Here is a 15,906-nt window from a genome sequence, read left to right on the forward strand (position 1 = left end):
CATTAATACTTTGAAAAATCTGAATACGATAGACGAGAATAGCGAATCGTATCAATTAAACGAACGAGATGTATCAGGAAATTGAGTGTTCGGCAGCTATTGAATTGAAACAGACGGACGCCGGATCGGCATGAGCCGATAATTAACGGAGAGAACTGTTTGATTGAAGGAACGACGAGCGTTAATCTAAGTAATACTTCATAATAATCTCTGGCACAGTTTGTCAGGAGAAATGTTGATTCACGTTCTACTAATATGCTTAGTAGATGGCCCATTATGGAAATGTATAAACTAGCACAATAATGTATATAAAACGATTTCATCAAATCTAAGAGGTCTTGACCCCCGCTCCGGGTTTTTCCTGATGCAAAGGCTGTCCATCGCAATCCAACGCGGCAACGCAGCTTGCGTGATGGGCACAGTAGGTAGTTTTATACACATTTATTTTTAGGTTTAGTGATTAAGTTTAGTTTTTAATTAGTTTTACTATTACCTATGTACCTATTGTTATAAATAAATTTAATAATTTATATTAGATCAATTTATTTACAATAAAATCAGGATTTCTAGTAATTTTTCGTCTTGACAACTAACTGTAACCATGGCAATGACTGACACTAAGGATCATTTGCACCACTCATTAACCCCAGGGTTTACGGGTTAAACCTGGAATTACCGCATGATTACCAGTATAATTTGACACTGGGTTAACGGTATAACCGGTTAAACCCGGGTTATTAGGATGGTGCAAGTGTCGCTTAGAACAAACAAATTTACTGTTGCGTAGGTTACATACGTAACAACAGAATACATTTCTAAGTTCCAAATTAAAACTGAAACTGAATAAGTATGCCTTTCAAAGGTATCCTTGGAACTAGGTACACTTGAAACTATGCTGAACGCCTGATCGAGATAACCGACAACATTTCCTTAATACAAATCATACGATAGTGAACTCTTTGCTGTTGAAATAGGGAGTATGTAACAGCATAGATATGTTGAGGTTCCTGTAATAACACTTCGTAGGTTGAAGGGGTGTTCTAAGACAATATTTGCTGTTGGGAGTGCGATTTAATACGGAGCAATTCGCACCAGTATCTAGGGGGTATTTGTTCTGAAATGCGCATTTAATGAAAAAAACATTAAAATCGTTTCAGTCGAATCGGTGTTGATATTATGATGGGACAGAATTATGGTTTTAGAATAAGTACGGCTGGTGTGTTTAAGTGGCGATGGCGTGAATCCAACCATTTGCGCAGTATATTTGCATATTGAGGTTATTGAACCAGTTAGTGGCAACGAATTTGAATAATTTTATTTAGGTACATACGAAGTTTGCCTATACGTAAAACTATAGGTAACAATTACCTTTCTCTAAAATGAGTTGGTAATTTTCTAAACAAATAATAATCAATACTTTCAATAGTAAATTTACCGCTGCAAGTTTCGTGGAGCCGTCGTTCTAACCACCAATGGTATTTATGATTTTCGATTCGGCATTAGACTATCAGGGCAATTCGAATGCAGTTGATATCAAAATTGACACCTAACTGACGTCATTCAGTTATCGTGCATTTCGCTTTTAAGGCTCGCCCAAACACAAGGCGCGACGCAGCGATGCGGTCGCGCGGCGCGACCGCCGCCCATGCTAACAGGTTAGCGACGTCAAACAGACTGCGTCCCGCCGGCATCGCGCCCCGCTTCTGTCGCGACCCGTCGCGCGCGTCCTCGCGGCGCGGACGCGGCGGCCCGCGGCGGCACGCTGGGTCACATCAGTCGGACGTGAATGAGAAACCTTCCGCGCGCGCATGCTGCTGTATCGGGCACGAGTCACGCCCGCATCGCGCCGCGTCCGCGCCGCGTTCGCGCGCGCGATGAGGGCGTGTTGAGAGAGCAAGGCCGGCGCGATCCGCGCGCGACCTGTTTGAACAGGCATCACGCGGCGCGAACGCAGCGCGGACGCGGCGCTGCGTCGTGCCTTGTGTTTGGCCGAGCCTTTACTTGTCTGTACAGTCGCCATCAGATATATCGGTGCGGTGGATGTTCTCAAAAATATCTGAACACGCACTATTACGCCTTGGCAATTAGAGTCGTGTTCAGATATTTGTGAGCACCTTAGCCACTCCGATATATCTGATGGCGACTGTACATTTATAGGCGCGAGCGAGAAACGCGATAACTAAATACCTAACATTATCGACCTCGAAAATAACATTAATCGCTGCTTACTGGATCGTCAAAAATCGTCGTCTTTTTTCTCTTTATAAATCGATAGTCCTCGTGATTCTGAGTCTAAATAACCAAAAAGTTGATGGTTTTTCAAAAAATAGTAAATAGTACCATCTTTTCTGAAAACCCCCACTTTATATTAAATAAATTGTACAAAATACTATATATATATATATATATATATATATATATATATATATATATATATATATATATTGTATAAAGTACTATATATACTATATATTGTATAAATGAGAAAATTCTTAATTTACATACAAGATATATACAGTGGTACTACGTAAACGACTAGGCCCTTGAGGCATTGTACCAAGGATGCTGGCGGCATTTCCTCGCTGAATCGTAATGCTGATACGTTGTGCGAGGAAGCCGCCAGCTCTTCGGTCACCAGTTACGTCAACCAGACGCTTTGCGATTTCCGCAAACAACTTGTGCGCGCTGGGACCCCATGGACCTAGAGTTTCAACTCCAAATGGAACGAAATGATACTCTCTACCGAGGCTCTTATATTTATTACGTTTTAAAATTTCGGCGCTTTCCGCCGTTCCGCCCGCTTTTACATTAGTCCGTTGGAGGTGGGACGGTGCCAGTGTGTCTACGCAGGTAGAACATCCGTCCCAAGCTCCAAGGAACCAAGGACACCCCATCGGGCCTCTTGCCATCATACCTGATAATGCCAGTCGGCTCAAGAAGAGCGGGTACATTGATGGTGGCAAGAGACCGACGGATTATGTCATTAAGCGACCCATGTCTTGAAGTATCCATGGTGTCCCAGTCGGTCCACGTCCGTGACACAAGAGCATATGTGTGGCGTACACACCGAAACCCCGAGTCGCGGTTTTTTGTACAAATCCTTAAAGATTTATAGATAAATAAGAAGTTATGAAGGCAGGAAATAAAATGCGTATTACCTATTCCCATGTTCTTTTTAATTGGCACCTGTATCTACCTACCGTCGATAATTCTAGAAATTTAAGCAAATTTCACCAATATACAATTACGACAATAACAATACATAGGAAAGCGTATGGTAAATTATCATAATTTTAAATTCAGCGTAAAATAAATATACATTTACATTTATATAGACTGGTTCATTTGCAATTATTTGCGTTTTAATGCTTAATTATCAAGACAGCAGTTGTTTAAACAGGAAATACAATAGATTACAAGAGTATATAAAGGCGTAGTTTTTTTAACTGAACCCCAAGTACTATTTCTAATTTTATACAGATAAGATAGAGGTAGTAAAAGGCATTTGGATATCCATATTGGTAGCCTTTGCTCTATTAACATTTAACAATGAAGGTTTTAGTAGTTTGCGCGTTGTTGTGCGTCGCCGGTAACCTGGCTGCTGGTTCTAAGTTAGGTACATCATTTTCAACTCACTTTGTATGAATAATTTCTAATATATTTATTTGTATGGTATATTGATTGTTTTGTGTGTATTTTGTGATAGGTTTCTTTCATTTCATTTGCAACACCTACTGACATGTGTAAATTTATAAATTTTCGTTTTCTAAAGGGTGTCTGGAAGAGATCACTTTTTACCGATAAAACCTGTTATTGTCTGCTTCTACTTGTGTTGCTGTATTCTTTCTGTATTATTTTCTTATATCGAGGTGTGCAATAAAGAATAGGGTGTTATGTAGGGGCTATAATCTTTAACACAAAAAGGCAACTACAAGACAGTTTAAAATGCCATTCAAATCATGACCGTAGTGCATCTCATAACAATCACAACAAGCCCCAAAACGGCTGGCATACATCGTTACATTACGGAGTTACGTTGATCATTTTGTGGTATAAATAATCAATTCACTTTACCTCAGACACTTTTATAAGCAGAAATTGCTGCGGAACCAAGAAAACAAATCGCCGTTAAGGAGTTGTGTGATCTTATCAGTAGTTCCACTTTACCAGACAAAAATCGCTATGCATAATCCCTGTAAGATTTCAGTTCCTATCATCAGATAAATATATAATCCGAATCCGTTTAAAAATAACGGTTCTAAGGTAACAAACTTATAAAAGCTAATTGAGAAGATCCTGGGGTCCAATTCGGCAATCCAAATGAAGAAAAAAAAAATAAGTATTCCAAATTAAGTAAAAATTTGCAGAGAGCGGCGTAGTGGTCTGCTACTACGGTACATGGGCCAACGAGAGAACCGGAAGCGGCCGCTTCGGCGTGAGCGACATGCCCAAAGATCTCTGCACACATATCGTCTATTCCTTCCTCTTGCTTAACGGAACCACGGGAGGCATTATTGCCCCTGAAGAAACTACTAACGACGGAAAGAGCAGTAAGTGACCTACAATATTTACCCCTGGATTCTCTTTGATCACAAATATTGGTGTCCTATCTAGTCCTAAGACTAACCTTAGGTTATTTTTTGTAGAAATGGTAAATAGTGAATCACAAACTAGGATTAAGTAATTCACTTGTTCGACAAGCAAAACAAAAACGACGAATAAGAACGAACTATATAGACATTTAAATTGAAATATCTAGGATTGATTTAAAATATGTACAATTAATTTAGGTACAGGTAAATCAATTTAAGTGAATTTCTCGATAATAAAGACGAGCTATTGTTAGCGCACCCACAATGATAAATTGTATGTGTTGCAGATGCTGTAGCTGACCTCATTGCGTTAAAAAAGAAGAATGCCGATTTGAAAATCCTGGTTGCTCTTGGTGGTTGGAATGAAGGCTCAACAAACTTCACAGCGGTATGAAAACTTGTATTTGAATCACTACATAATATAAAACAAAGTCGCTTTCCGCTTTGTATGTATGTCTGTCCCTATGTATGCTTAGATCTTTAAAACTAGGCAACGGATTTTGATGCGGTTTTTTTTAGTAGACAGAGTGATTCAAGAGGAAGGTTTATATGTATAATTTGTAAAGGTTTTGTGTAAATTAGTTGAACTACCCGTGCGAAGCCGGGGCCGGTCACTAGTAATCTTATATTCAAAACTTTACCGTGGGTCAGCTGCTGAAGTAAGAAGAAGAAGAATTACATTTATTTCATGAGGCACACATACACTGGACAATACTATGAAAGAAAAAAAAACAATGGTAAAATCATTACCACATTCAAAGCAGAAAAATTACACACGGGTCCAGCAATGTTGCAGTAGGGAAAAGGTCCTGTCTCAGCATATTGTTGCAATTTGCAAACGAGGCAAATGCCAACGCTGTTATTCTGCCAAGGCCTTAGGGAGTGACATATAAATACTAGTAAGATATATAAATATATATAAACAAAAAACACAATAAATGAATAGTTATTGGGTAGTTACAATATTTTGATATTATAAAGGTGAAAAAAGAAATAAAAATTCCAGATGTAATTTGAATGTCAAAAAGTATTTCACGCAGTTTCCGTTTCAAACCGAATTTGGAACCTCAGTTTCTAATAAGAGGCGGCAAGTCATTCCAGCACTTGGTAGCGTGGAACCCGAAGCTGCCACGGAATCCAGCACCTTTATATTTCGGGGTAATGAGCGGCTTCAGGTTAGCTGTATTACGTTCGGTCCGCCATTGTTGTCACCAAAGTAATTTGTCCAAAAGATAGGACGGCTTGCCGTATTTAATTACACCAAACAGAAGAGTAGCTAAGTGAAGGTCTGGTGCACTGGATAGGTAAGGTGAAACCGAAGTTCGAGGGGGAATGTGGAAACTATAACGGGCACAGGCATTTTGAACCCTTTGGATCAGCTTTAGTGTTTTCTTGTACAAACACGGTCGGATAACTGTGTCACAGTAATTAAATTTAGACAGTACCTTCACAAAGTTTTATTCTCAGGTCTACAGAAATTAATTGATGGATCCCGTAAAGCACTTTCAACCTATAGAAACAGTTGCGGACCGTGTCCATAACGTGCTCCTCGAAACTAAGGTAATAATAATTAAAATACCAAGATTACGAGTAATAATACACTCGCTCAATTGGGATACCAGCAATTTGAACATTATCGTCATGCTGCATAAAGCTTGAAATTTGTTTTTTACTTCCAAGGACGAGGAAGTTGGAGTTGGCTGGGTTCAAGGCTAGGGAATTTTTCGCAGACCATTCAGCAATGTTCGAGAGGTCTTCATTTATACGATGGATTGCTTCCCCGACGTCGTGTTTATGAAAAGGGACCATCAACTGCAAATCATCAGCGTATAAATGAAATTTATTGTTTTTGATGTTTTTTGCAATGTCCGCTGAGTACAATATAAATAACAGTGGGTCAAGAATAGATCCTTAGGGCACGCCTCTTAACAGGCTGGGCGTCAAAATGTTCGGTCGGTGCCCCAACTTAAGTAACCAAGTTGCCATACTAATTGTATAGAAAAGTGGATACTTGTGTTAGGGAACCGACGATACGATCAACCCATTGGACTTCCTAAGCTCTACATGTTCCTGGCGATTGGAAAGATAACTATTGAAGAACTTTATAGCTGAATTATCAAAATCGCAAAAGGCTAACTTTGACAGCAAGAGTGCAATATTAATGGAGTCAAAAACACGAGTAAAAGCAGCGTCAATATTGTCCCATAGCCTTCGTCTTGAGATGCAAGGATATTATTTACGACATCCAGAAGAGCCGTGCTCGTGCTATGCTGCTTCCTAAAGCCCGATTGCATTACTGGCAGTAGACAAAAGAGTTCGCAGTATTGAAGTACCTGATCGTACACAGCCTTTTCCAGGACTTTAGAAAACACAGACTTTAGACTGATCGGTCGTAAGTCGCGAACATTGGAGGGACTATTAATTTCGGTATTGGCCGAATGACTGCAGTTTTCCAGATATCAGGGAAAGTTGATGTCAAAATAGCACTGTTAATCATTGCTGTAATAGCTGGCAACATTTCTGGCAAGGTAAGGATTAACATATCCAAAAAAATACGATCAATGCCCATAGCATTAGATTTAAAACCCATGATAATTTTGGATATTACATACTTATTGACCGTGCTCAACCTAAAAACTGCAGTGCTGTGCCTATGAAATTCGTTAAAGTCAACAGTGAAACGTCTTGGCGGTTTGAACCCGGAACGTCAAAAAAATGATAGATTACTTGTTCCGGATAATTTAAATGGTCAGTACCATATCACTCACATCAGATATTGACTATAAGCTGTTCCAGTTGAACGCAGTTTTTTTACGTACATTTTAAGTACACAGACTTCTTTATCTGGTTCTGTCTCTTTGTAGTCTCTTTATTTATTTAGGTACCTACCTCACATACTTAGCTTATTTCCTAAATGTCCCCGTGCAATGTGTGTTATGTGTATGTGTTTAATTCTATATAAAAGCTTCCAAGTTTTGGGATACCCAAACGATTGTACATGTGTAGGTTGATGTTTTATACTATTAGACGGATGAGTAAAATTATGTTCTATTTTTGTATGTCTGCAGGTTGTCAACGACGATACATTGAGAGCAAAGCTAGTCAGTAACTTGTATAACTATATTGACTCCCACGGCTTCGATGGTCTGGACGCGGACTGGGAGTACCCTGGACAAAGAGGTGGAGCAGACACTGACAAGGTACCTAACATACTCATAATTCTCTTCTTTTTTCCATTATGAGGGTAGCAGTTTTTACTGATGAAACAATGGCAAGTCGGTTCTGCCTCCGCCATTTCTTTTAGTACATTATAGTACCTTCCTTTTTTCATTAATTTAACGTTCTTCCTTTTAGATTGTTTAGCCTTTCTTCGTTGCAAGTAATCGGCTTTGTGACTAATCATAACAGTTTCCTCATCACCTAGGTACCAGGAATGACCTGGCATAACACATTAAGTTGTTTAATATGTGCATCTTTCAGGAAAAATTCGTGACTTTGATCAAGGAGTTGAAGGAAGCCTTCGCAGCGAAATCTTATCTGTTGACCGCCGCCGTCGCCGTTACCCAGTCAAACATCGATTTGTCCTACGACGTCACCGAACTTAATGAGTAAGTGATGAAAGAAAATCTACTTACTTTTTAAACAGTTACGGGATTCAAATTACAGTCGTCTGTAATAGTTGTGTTTTAATTTTGCTTGTTTGATTTCAAAGGGCATCTCTATACTCTGACCCATTTCGGCGACGAGTCATGTTTCCCTCACGGTAGGCCTCCCATTATTAAGAGGTCAACAAAAACACGATTTATACAAAATCTGTGCGACTTATATAAAAACAAGTTCAGGAAAATTATTGAGTTATAAAGCTATTTCAAAAAGTGGGGCAACTATCATGGAATTTCCCTATATAATCATGCGCGTGCGCTAGAGATAGCAGCAGGCGGGTCAATGGACGAAACTCAATCTGGAAAGCGTATCTGCTTTGGATGACATCATTTAGATACAATTAAAGTTTTAGTGTACGTTCAAATTGATCTCCTTTATTGAAATTTACGCGCCCATATCACTTGGCTACCACCGGCTTATCTAGCTCGTAAGTAAAACTTAAAAGGAACTGCCGTCGGAAAGTTTTCTAAATTGCTATTGGAAAATGTCGGACACTTCTCATAATAAGTATTGTATGGAAATCAAAATTTGCACTTCTATTACGTTTCCTGTGAAATTCCTAAAGCTATTCAAACTTTTTGGAAATCTTCCGCAACTTGCACATGTGCACTTATTTATACTTACTTAAATAATACCTTTTTATAGATACCTGGACTACTTCCACCTGATGTGTTACGACTACCACGGCTCTTGGGATACTGCGACTGGAGTAAATGCGCCTCTATACGCTCAGTTAACTGACGACTCCTCCTTAAATTTAAATGTCGTGAGTAATTAATCACTTTAAACTACCAACAGGTTTTCTTCTTCCAACGTATAGTTAGAGGTAAATTATGTATAAATGTTGACAACTTATAGATTTTTTTGCTAAATGCAACTATTCTTTATAGTAGCAGAACCTTTCTTTGAACCCAAGACAAAAAGTCGCAGTATCTTCGCAGATGATGTTGATGTCTTCATTATTATTCCTACTATTTTTGTGATATTCTTCAATCTTTACTTGGTAAGGGTTTAAGTAGCAACACCTCATAATCATAATTATGAATTTCTACTCTTTCTTATACCTGAGTCAAACACATTCTAGAAAAAGGTGACTTCTTTGGACAATACAATAAAAGTTAACGACTATATAACGATATAACGATATAATTCTCAAATACTGAAAAAAAATATCCCGCCTGTAAGTGTGCAGCGTGAAAATTTGCTTTAGATTTTCTTAATTTGCTTAATAATAAAATGTGTATGACCCGCCTATATTGTTTATACTAGAACCACTCCGTTAACGTCTGGATCAACAACGGCGCGAGTCCCTCCAAGCTGGTGTTGGGTCTGGGAGCGTATGGAAAGACTTTTACCTTGACCAGTCTGAACGACACTTCTACCGGGGCGCCGTTCTCTGGAGTCGGGGCAGCCGGCCCTTACGTCGGAGAAGCTGGAACTTATAGTTACTATGAGGTAGGTAGGGTGACTAATTGACTATCCATCAAAGTCCATGATGCCTTCGAAGTCGCAAGAGATCGGAATGCCTGGAAATCTGCCATCCGGACTCATGTGATCCACGTAGGAGGTCACGAGCCTCAGCACTGAGGAGAAGCAAGGAGAAGGAAGAGGGTGTCTGCTAGTTATTGGCCCCTCCATAGTAATTGGCCACTTTTAACAAATCAGAAAGAAACAAGACCATATAAGTCTTATTGTTAAGAGTGGCCAATTACTATGGAGTGGCCAATAACTATATAGCAGTCACCCTATTCTGATGTGTAGAAATGTTTTCAAATTAGCGAAATTTCCACATTTAAAGCATTCTGAAACTTCTCATTTACCTATTTGGGAGTATGGGGATCGAAATTGTCCGTTTCAAAAATAAAAATTTAATTTCCTATGAAATGTTCCTGAAGTTTCCGATAACTTTTCCAACTATTTTGAAACTTTCCGCACATCAGTAGGTACGTAGGTAAATAGTTTTTTTCTGTTAAGAGCACGTTAAAGGCTTGGCCAAACACACGGTATGATGTATGTCGGTCGGTATGGGTCCGCGCCACGTGGACGCAAGGGGCCGGCGGGACGCAGTCTGTTTGACGTCGCCAACCTGTTAGCATGGGCGGCGGTCGCGCGACGCGACCGCGACGCTGCGTCGTGCCTTGTGTTTGGCCAAGCCCTTAGAGTCTCAATAACCTATCCACCGCTATAATGAGATCCAAGTTATGTTCTTATTTTAAAACGACATGCAACAACATGAAACTAAATATGCATTAATGAACATTCAAGTAACATATTATATTTATGTCTGGTATTTAGTTCCGTTCCAAGAAATTGTAGTACACAGTAAATACAGTAATTATATAGAAGTTACACATACAAAACTTCTACGCGCTCTATTTTCTTTGTCGGTTTCTATTTCACTATCACTCTTCCATATTAGTGCGATAGAGAGACAGGTAGCGTTCCGTCGCAGATTGTCATCTTGGCTAGGCCTCCTGGTGTGCGAGGTGCTTGGCTGACGAATTGACGATACTAAAAAAAAAAGAGTGTGCGTATAATCTTTACGCGCGATTGAAGTAAAACTTCTTTGACGTTTACGATACATATCACTGAAATGGTTAAACTTAAACTTTTAATAACTTACATATTATAATGTTATTATATTTATTATTCATATATAGGTACTTTACAAAGAACTTACTTTTCTTTACTTTCTTTCTTTTTTCCCCGAAGATGTGGTTTCTACACAAAATGTGAATCAATTCAAAAATAAATTAGACAAGCATACCTCTACATCTACCTGTCAATGATAGCTGTCAATGGTAACTGGATACAGGCTATATCAGTTGTCACAGTTGGGGAGTGACGACCCCACGGACCCGAGTGCTCCAGAGAGTCGGTCAGGGTCTCCGTCTCCGGCGTGTCTTCGTCGGTCGGAGTGGACCCCAAGGGGACTCGCAGGACTCTCAGCTCTGGCTTGCCTTCATTGGCCGTCCAGAGGGGAGTCGTAAGAGCTATATGCTCCAGGGGTGGGAGTGTTAAAGGGCATATCGCCGAGAGTAACTTCGGAGAAAGCGCAGCACACCTCTCGACACCCCTGAGCCGCTCATGCCAGTGTTGCGCCTGGCCGTCTTTACGATGGCGCTTCAGGTGCCCATCTAACGAGTGGCGAGTCACCACCTGCCTCGATAACTTGTGCAAGCAATGTTATGGCAGGTGTCCGGACTTCTTTGCAATAGCCCAGTCTTTTTTCCACCTAAACATAAACCATAGACCAGTACTCTGTCCATATTCTCTACAATAGCTTCCAATGCCTGCTGAAACCGGTTCAAAAAATGTTATATTCATATTAATCATTAAAAATAAGCATCTGAATTTCATCATAATTTGTTATGTATGAAATTATATGGTAACTGAAATATGATACATAAATTTTACTCTCTAAATTTGCAAATTTTCTTGAAAAAACAGCATCTATCGTTGTAACAAAACGCGTTGGATTGAAGTGGAGAAGTATTTATTTATTTATAGTATTTTGGTATTTACTTTTATGCGATTTCTGATAAATTCTATAAAAACTAAAAAAATACCCAATTTGTACCTGCGTTTTTATATGTAGATCAAACAGATTATATTAAATACTTTTTATTAATACTATACTAAATTTACTTTCATTATTTTTGCTGCTCTTTCTAGTACTGAAAAAAATAATTTGTCATTTTTCTTGATACGCTTTGATTTTCGGGAATAATTTTTATTCAATTTAGTTAAATCAACTTAATTCAGTCATAAAATATCCTTACGATTGTTAGTAAATACAAATTTACAACTTTTATTTAATCAACCATGAAAAGAATAAAAAAATCCCTAAAAAATATTACCCTTGTGCCAGTTAGTTTGTCACTTTCCACTAGATGGCGTAGTGCAGTTAACGCTGACTGTACTTATACTCTATCTCAGTATATATAATTATTTACTCTATGATATGACATTTACTATTTTTGAATAGCGGAAACTATCTACATAGACTATAGAATGCTGAGCGTTACTTCCGTCAGAAAAAAATCTGAGTTACCCTCTACTTTTACTTCAATTACTTCAAATTTTTTGCAATTATTTCAGATTTGCGAAGATCAAAAGAAAAATGCCGCTGAATGGAGCATCACCGAGGTGAAGGGCAACTACGTGTATGCCAACAAGGACCTCCTCTGGGTCGGCTACGACAACCCTCACACTATTAAGGCTAAGGTGAGTAGAAAGCGGCTGGATGATAGAGATTCAGAAATATTGTTGAATGGGTATGACTTGCACCGATATCTCCAAATTCCAAATTCAAATTCCAAATTATTTATTTGTTAAACATAGGTACAACAGGTCTTAAATGTATAATACAGTATCATTCTGTTTCGCCACATGGCACACAAATAGCTACAGAGCCGTAGCGTGCAATTATAAACTAGTCTTAATAATTAAATATACACAACACAACAAATTAAAAGGAAATGAAATTTCCTGTGTGAGACAAAAAATCTTGAACAGAATAGTATGCTTTACTTACTAGGAAATCATACAACATTTTTTTAAATTTCTTTAAATCATCAATTTTTTAAATTTGTTTTGGCAGCTTATTATAAATTTTTGGTGCCATTCCAAAAAAGCTTTTTGCAAGTAACGCTGTTTTACATGATCTAGATTGTATTCTATATTGATGGCGATAACTATTGAAATAGGAGAATTGGTCAGGGTTATACTTAACATATAATGCGACTTCATATATATAGAGACAGGGAAGCGTGAGAATATTTAGCTTAATAAAATAGGGTTTACATGATTCCATATTTTGTATACCGCATACTGATCGTAAACACTTTTTTTGAGCTCTGAACCCTAATTCTCTATCAGTACAATTACCCCAGAATATAACCCCGTATCTCAAAGTTGACGTTACATGAGCGTGATAAGAGATTAAAACGGTCGACTGGTTTACTACTTTTCGCAAATTATGTAAGGCATATGAATATTTATTTAGTTTTTTACAAACATTGTCTATGTGGTTGTTCCAACTTAATGTTCCGAATCATGTATAAAGAATAGATGCAAATTATACTTCGTCAACTAAAAATCAATGTGTATTCTTAATTCGTAATTCGTTTATTCGTTAATGTTTTCTTCTCTTTGACTAATATACTTAGTCTAGTATTCTCAAGGCTTATATCATCGTACTGCACTGGATTCATAAAGGTTATATGTATTATTTATTTCTTGCAGGATACGGACAATGTCACTCTGTCCTTAATAGAATAAGTTACATAGTTAAATGTTTTAATCGCGACAGCAATCCGGTAACAGCAACTCAATTTATCAAGGAAATTAACAGTGAAATCACCCGATACCGCAGCTGCAGTCGCAAATGTCGCAATATAATTGCAAATTTTACTTTAATTTTCTCGGCAAGCTGACTGGAAATGTAGTATTTGCTTCGTTTCAGATTTTATGAAATCTTTGGGAAATAATTATATTATTTTATTAAATATTTTGATTTGTATTTTTTAAGTAGTCACACTACTATATTATTGTATAAATTATAAACAGTAATAAATGTCATATATAAATGAAAAAGGCAAGGGGTTCATGGCGTTAGCCGCGATAGCTAAAGACGCCGGTTCGAATCCGGCCTTCACCACTGGAGGGCTTCGTCACTTTTTCTTGAAATCTATTTATTTCTATAAATAAAGGTTCCTTTGTTTTTACAGGCAAAATTTGCCAAAACCATGGGCCTGGGAGGCATCATGTACTGGGCCGTAGACTTGGATGACTTCAGTGGCCTCTGCGGAAAGAAGTTCCCGCTCATTAAAGCGGGCATTGCTGGGTATAAATCTGGTTAACTTTAACAATAGTTTTGCTGCAAAAATAAAAAGTTTTCAATTATGTGGACAAATTGCAATCTTAATTGATATTAACAATTTATGATTTTATTATTTATTATTATTAACTGTACTTTTATTATTTTTCAATGTGACATTTTAATGGAGGTTTAATATTAGATAGTAATTTAATAATATTTGTACGCCATGTATTATGGTAAATTTAGGATTGGAAACATTATTATGTAACATCAATTTATACCCTTTTTTACACAAATAAACTATTCCTATTCTATTATATTCTATTGTCTTTGTGTTTTATCGCACCTTGTTTTGGCGCTGCCCGAATGCATCCTTATTAGTTGTCGTTCTATATTTACAATTTACCATATTCTATTACGCTCTTTGCACATAGGTCGATTAAATCACATTTTCTCACAAATCTATCGAACACGGAGTATTGGGTTAAATTACAATTATTGCATTGAATTGAAATTATTTATTTCAGGCACAAATCCCATAGTACAAAGATTCATTTTCTATTTTCTCATCATAACTATAACTGATATGTCGGTGGATATTCAAAATCCTGTTCAGCTCTTGACATAAATTAAATCATTATAAATATTCGATAATAGACCGATAGATTTTATTTTATTATTTATTTATTTTAAATGTTAAAAATTACAATTTAACAAAAACCTGTAATTAGTTTGACTTTGGAGTATCAATCTCTTTTTACACTTAGTTCTATAATTAGGTATATTAAGTAAAATATATATAACACAATTTGAGGTTACTTAATCTAAAAGTTACATGAAAATATAGTTTTTTTGGGTTCCAAGACTATATCCCCGGGCAAAGTGTTTAGTAAATAGGGTATACGTTTGCTAAGTGTCCTATCACCGTAGTAATTTGATAATCTAGGTATTGCCCACGGAAAGTGCCCTGGTGTTATGACTATGATTGGGTAATTTTAGATGTTCTTGGCTGCCATGGCTATTAATAGCTAACATAATTATATTTAAGTTTTGATGACAGTGGTAAAATTTTGCATACTTTAAACAGTTGTTTGTAGTCCTCTTTGCAATTATTCTTAACCTTTTTACTAACAAGTAGTTTAAAAAACGGATTTGTAGTAATTCTAATTTGTCTATATTAGTTTTAAACGTGAGGCCATAGCAGTCAAGACCAAAGCTAATTATTGAATCTACTAAAGAATTATAAATACATATTTTCTATTCCCGTACTTTTATTTGTCATTTAAAGGGTCGTGCACACCGTAGGTTTAGTTGTCAAGACAAGTATTTAGTATATTCCCCAAAAACTCATTAAAATTTGTGCATACACGCAATATCTTTCGTTCACTTAAAAAATATTATTGCCGGCGACTATTAATAACATGATTAGTTTGTAGATAATGTCCTAACATCTGGGAGACCGAGCTTTGCTCGGAAAACATAAACTCAAAAATGCGCGTTTTCCCAGAGATAATACCTAGCTAGATCGATTTTTCGTCCCCAAAAACCCACATATAGCAAATTTCGTCAAAATCGTTACAGCCGTTTCCGAGATCTCCGAAATATATAAATATATACAAGAATTGCTCGTTTAAAAGTATTGGAAAGATTCGGTCGATGATACATTTCTCTATTATTTTGTTACAGCTAGTTATGGGTCTGAAGTATAGATAAGGGTCTGATACTTATTAGAATAACTTTTAAAACTGCCATTCTTATGGATTGGACGCACTATTGCCTGCTTGAGTTTTGTAGGGTTTTTTATATTTACTGATAAGTTATCGGGTC

At 37.4% G+C, this 15,906-nt stretch overlaps 1 protein-coding gene across 1 annotated transcript; it reads left to right on the forward strand.

Annotated features, from left to right (window-relative positions):
• Positions 1-3,549: 3,549 nt before the first annotated feature.
• On the forward strand, positions 3,550-14,119 carry LOC134747467 (acidic mammalian chitinase-like). The gene is made up of 9 exons (XM_063682090.1): positions 3,550-3,589; positions 4,368-4,550; positions 4,880-4,980; positions 7,661-7,792; positions 8,073-8,200; positions 8,901-9,021; positions 9,525-9,710; positions 12,357-12,482; positions 13,988-14,119. Exons 1-9 carry the CDS (start codon positions 3,550-3,552, stop codon positions 14,117-14,119), a joined length of 1,149 nt encoding a protein of 382 aa, XP_063538160.1.
• Positions 14,120-15,906: the final 1,787 nt, after the last annotated feature.

The sequence above is a fragment of the Cydia strobilella genome, chromosome 14, assembly GCF_947568885.1.
Source record: "Cydia strobilella chromosome 14, ilCydStro3.1, whole genome shotgun sequence".
NCBI lineage: Eukaryota > Metazoa > Arthropoda > Insecta > Lepidoptera > Tortricidae > Cydia > Cydia strobilella.

Excerpts from the sequence above, each read along its gene's own strand:
- LOC134747467 (XM_063682090.1), top strand. The coding sequence starts at position 3,550 with ATGAAGGTTTTAGTAGTTTGCGCGTTGTTGTGCGTCGCCG. Across the intron at positions 3,590-4,367 it reads CGCGTTGTTGTGCGTCGCCG|AGAGCGGCGTAGTGGTCTGC; the intron begins GTAACCTGGCTG and ends AAAAATTTGCAG. Across the intron at positions 4,551-4,879 it reads TACTAACGACGGAAAGAGCA|ATGCTGTAGCTGACCTCATT; the intron begins GTAAGTGACCTA and ends TATGTGTTGCAG.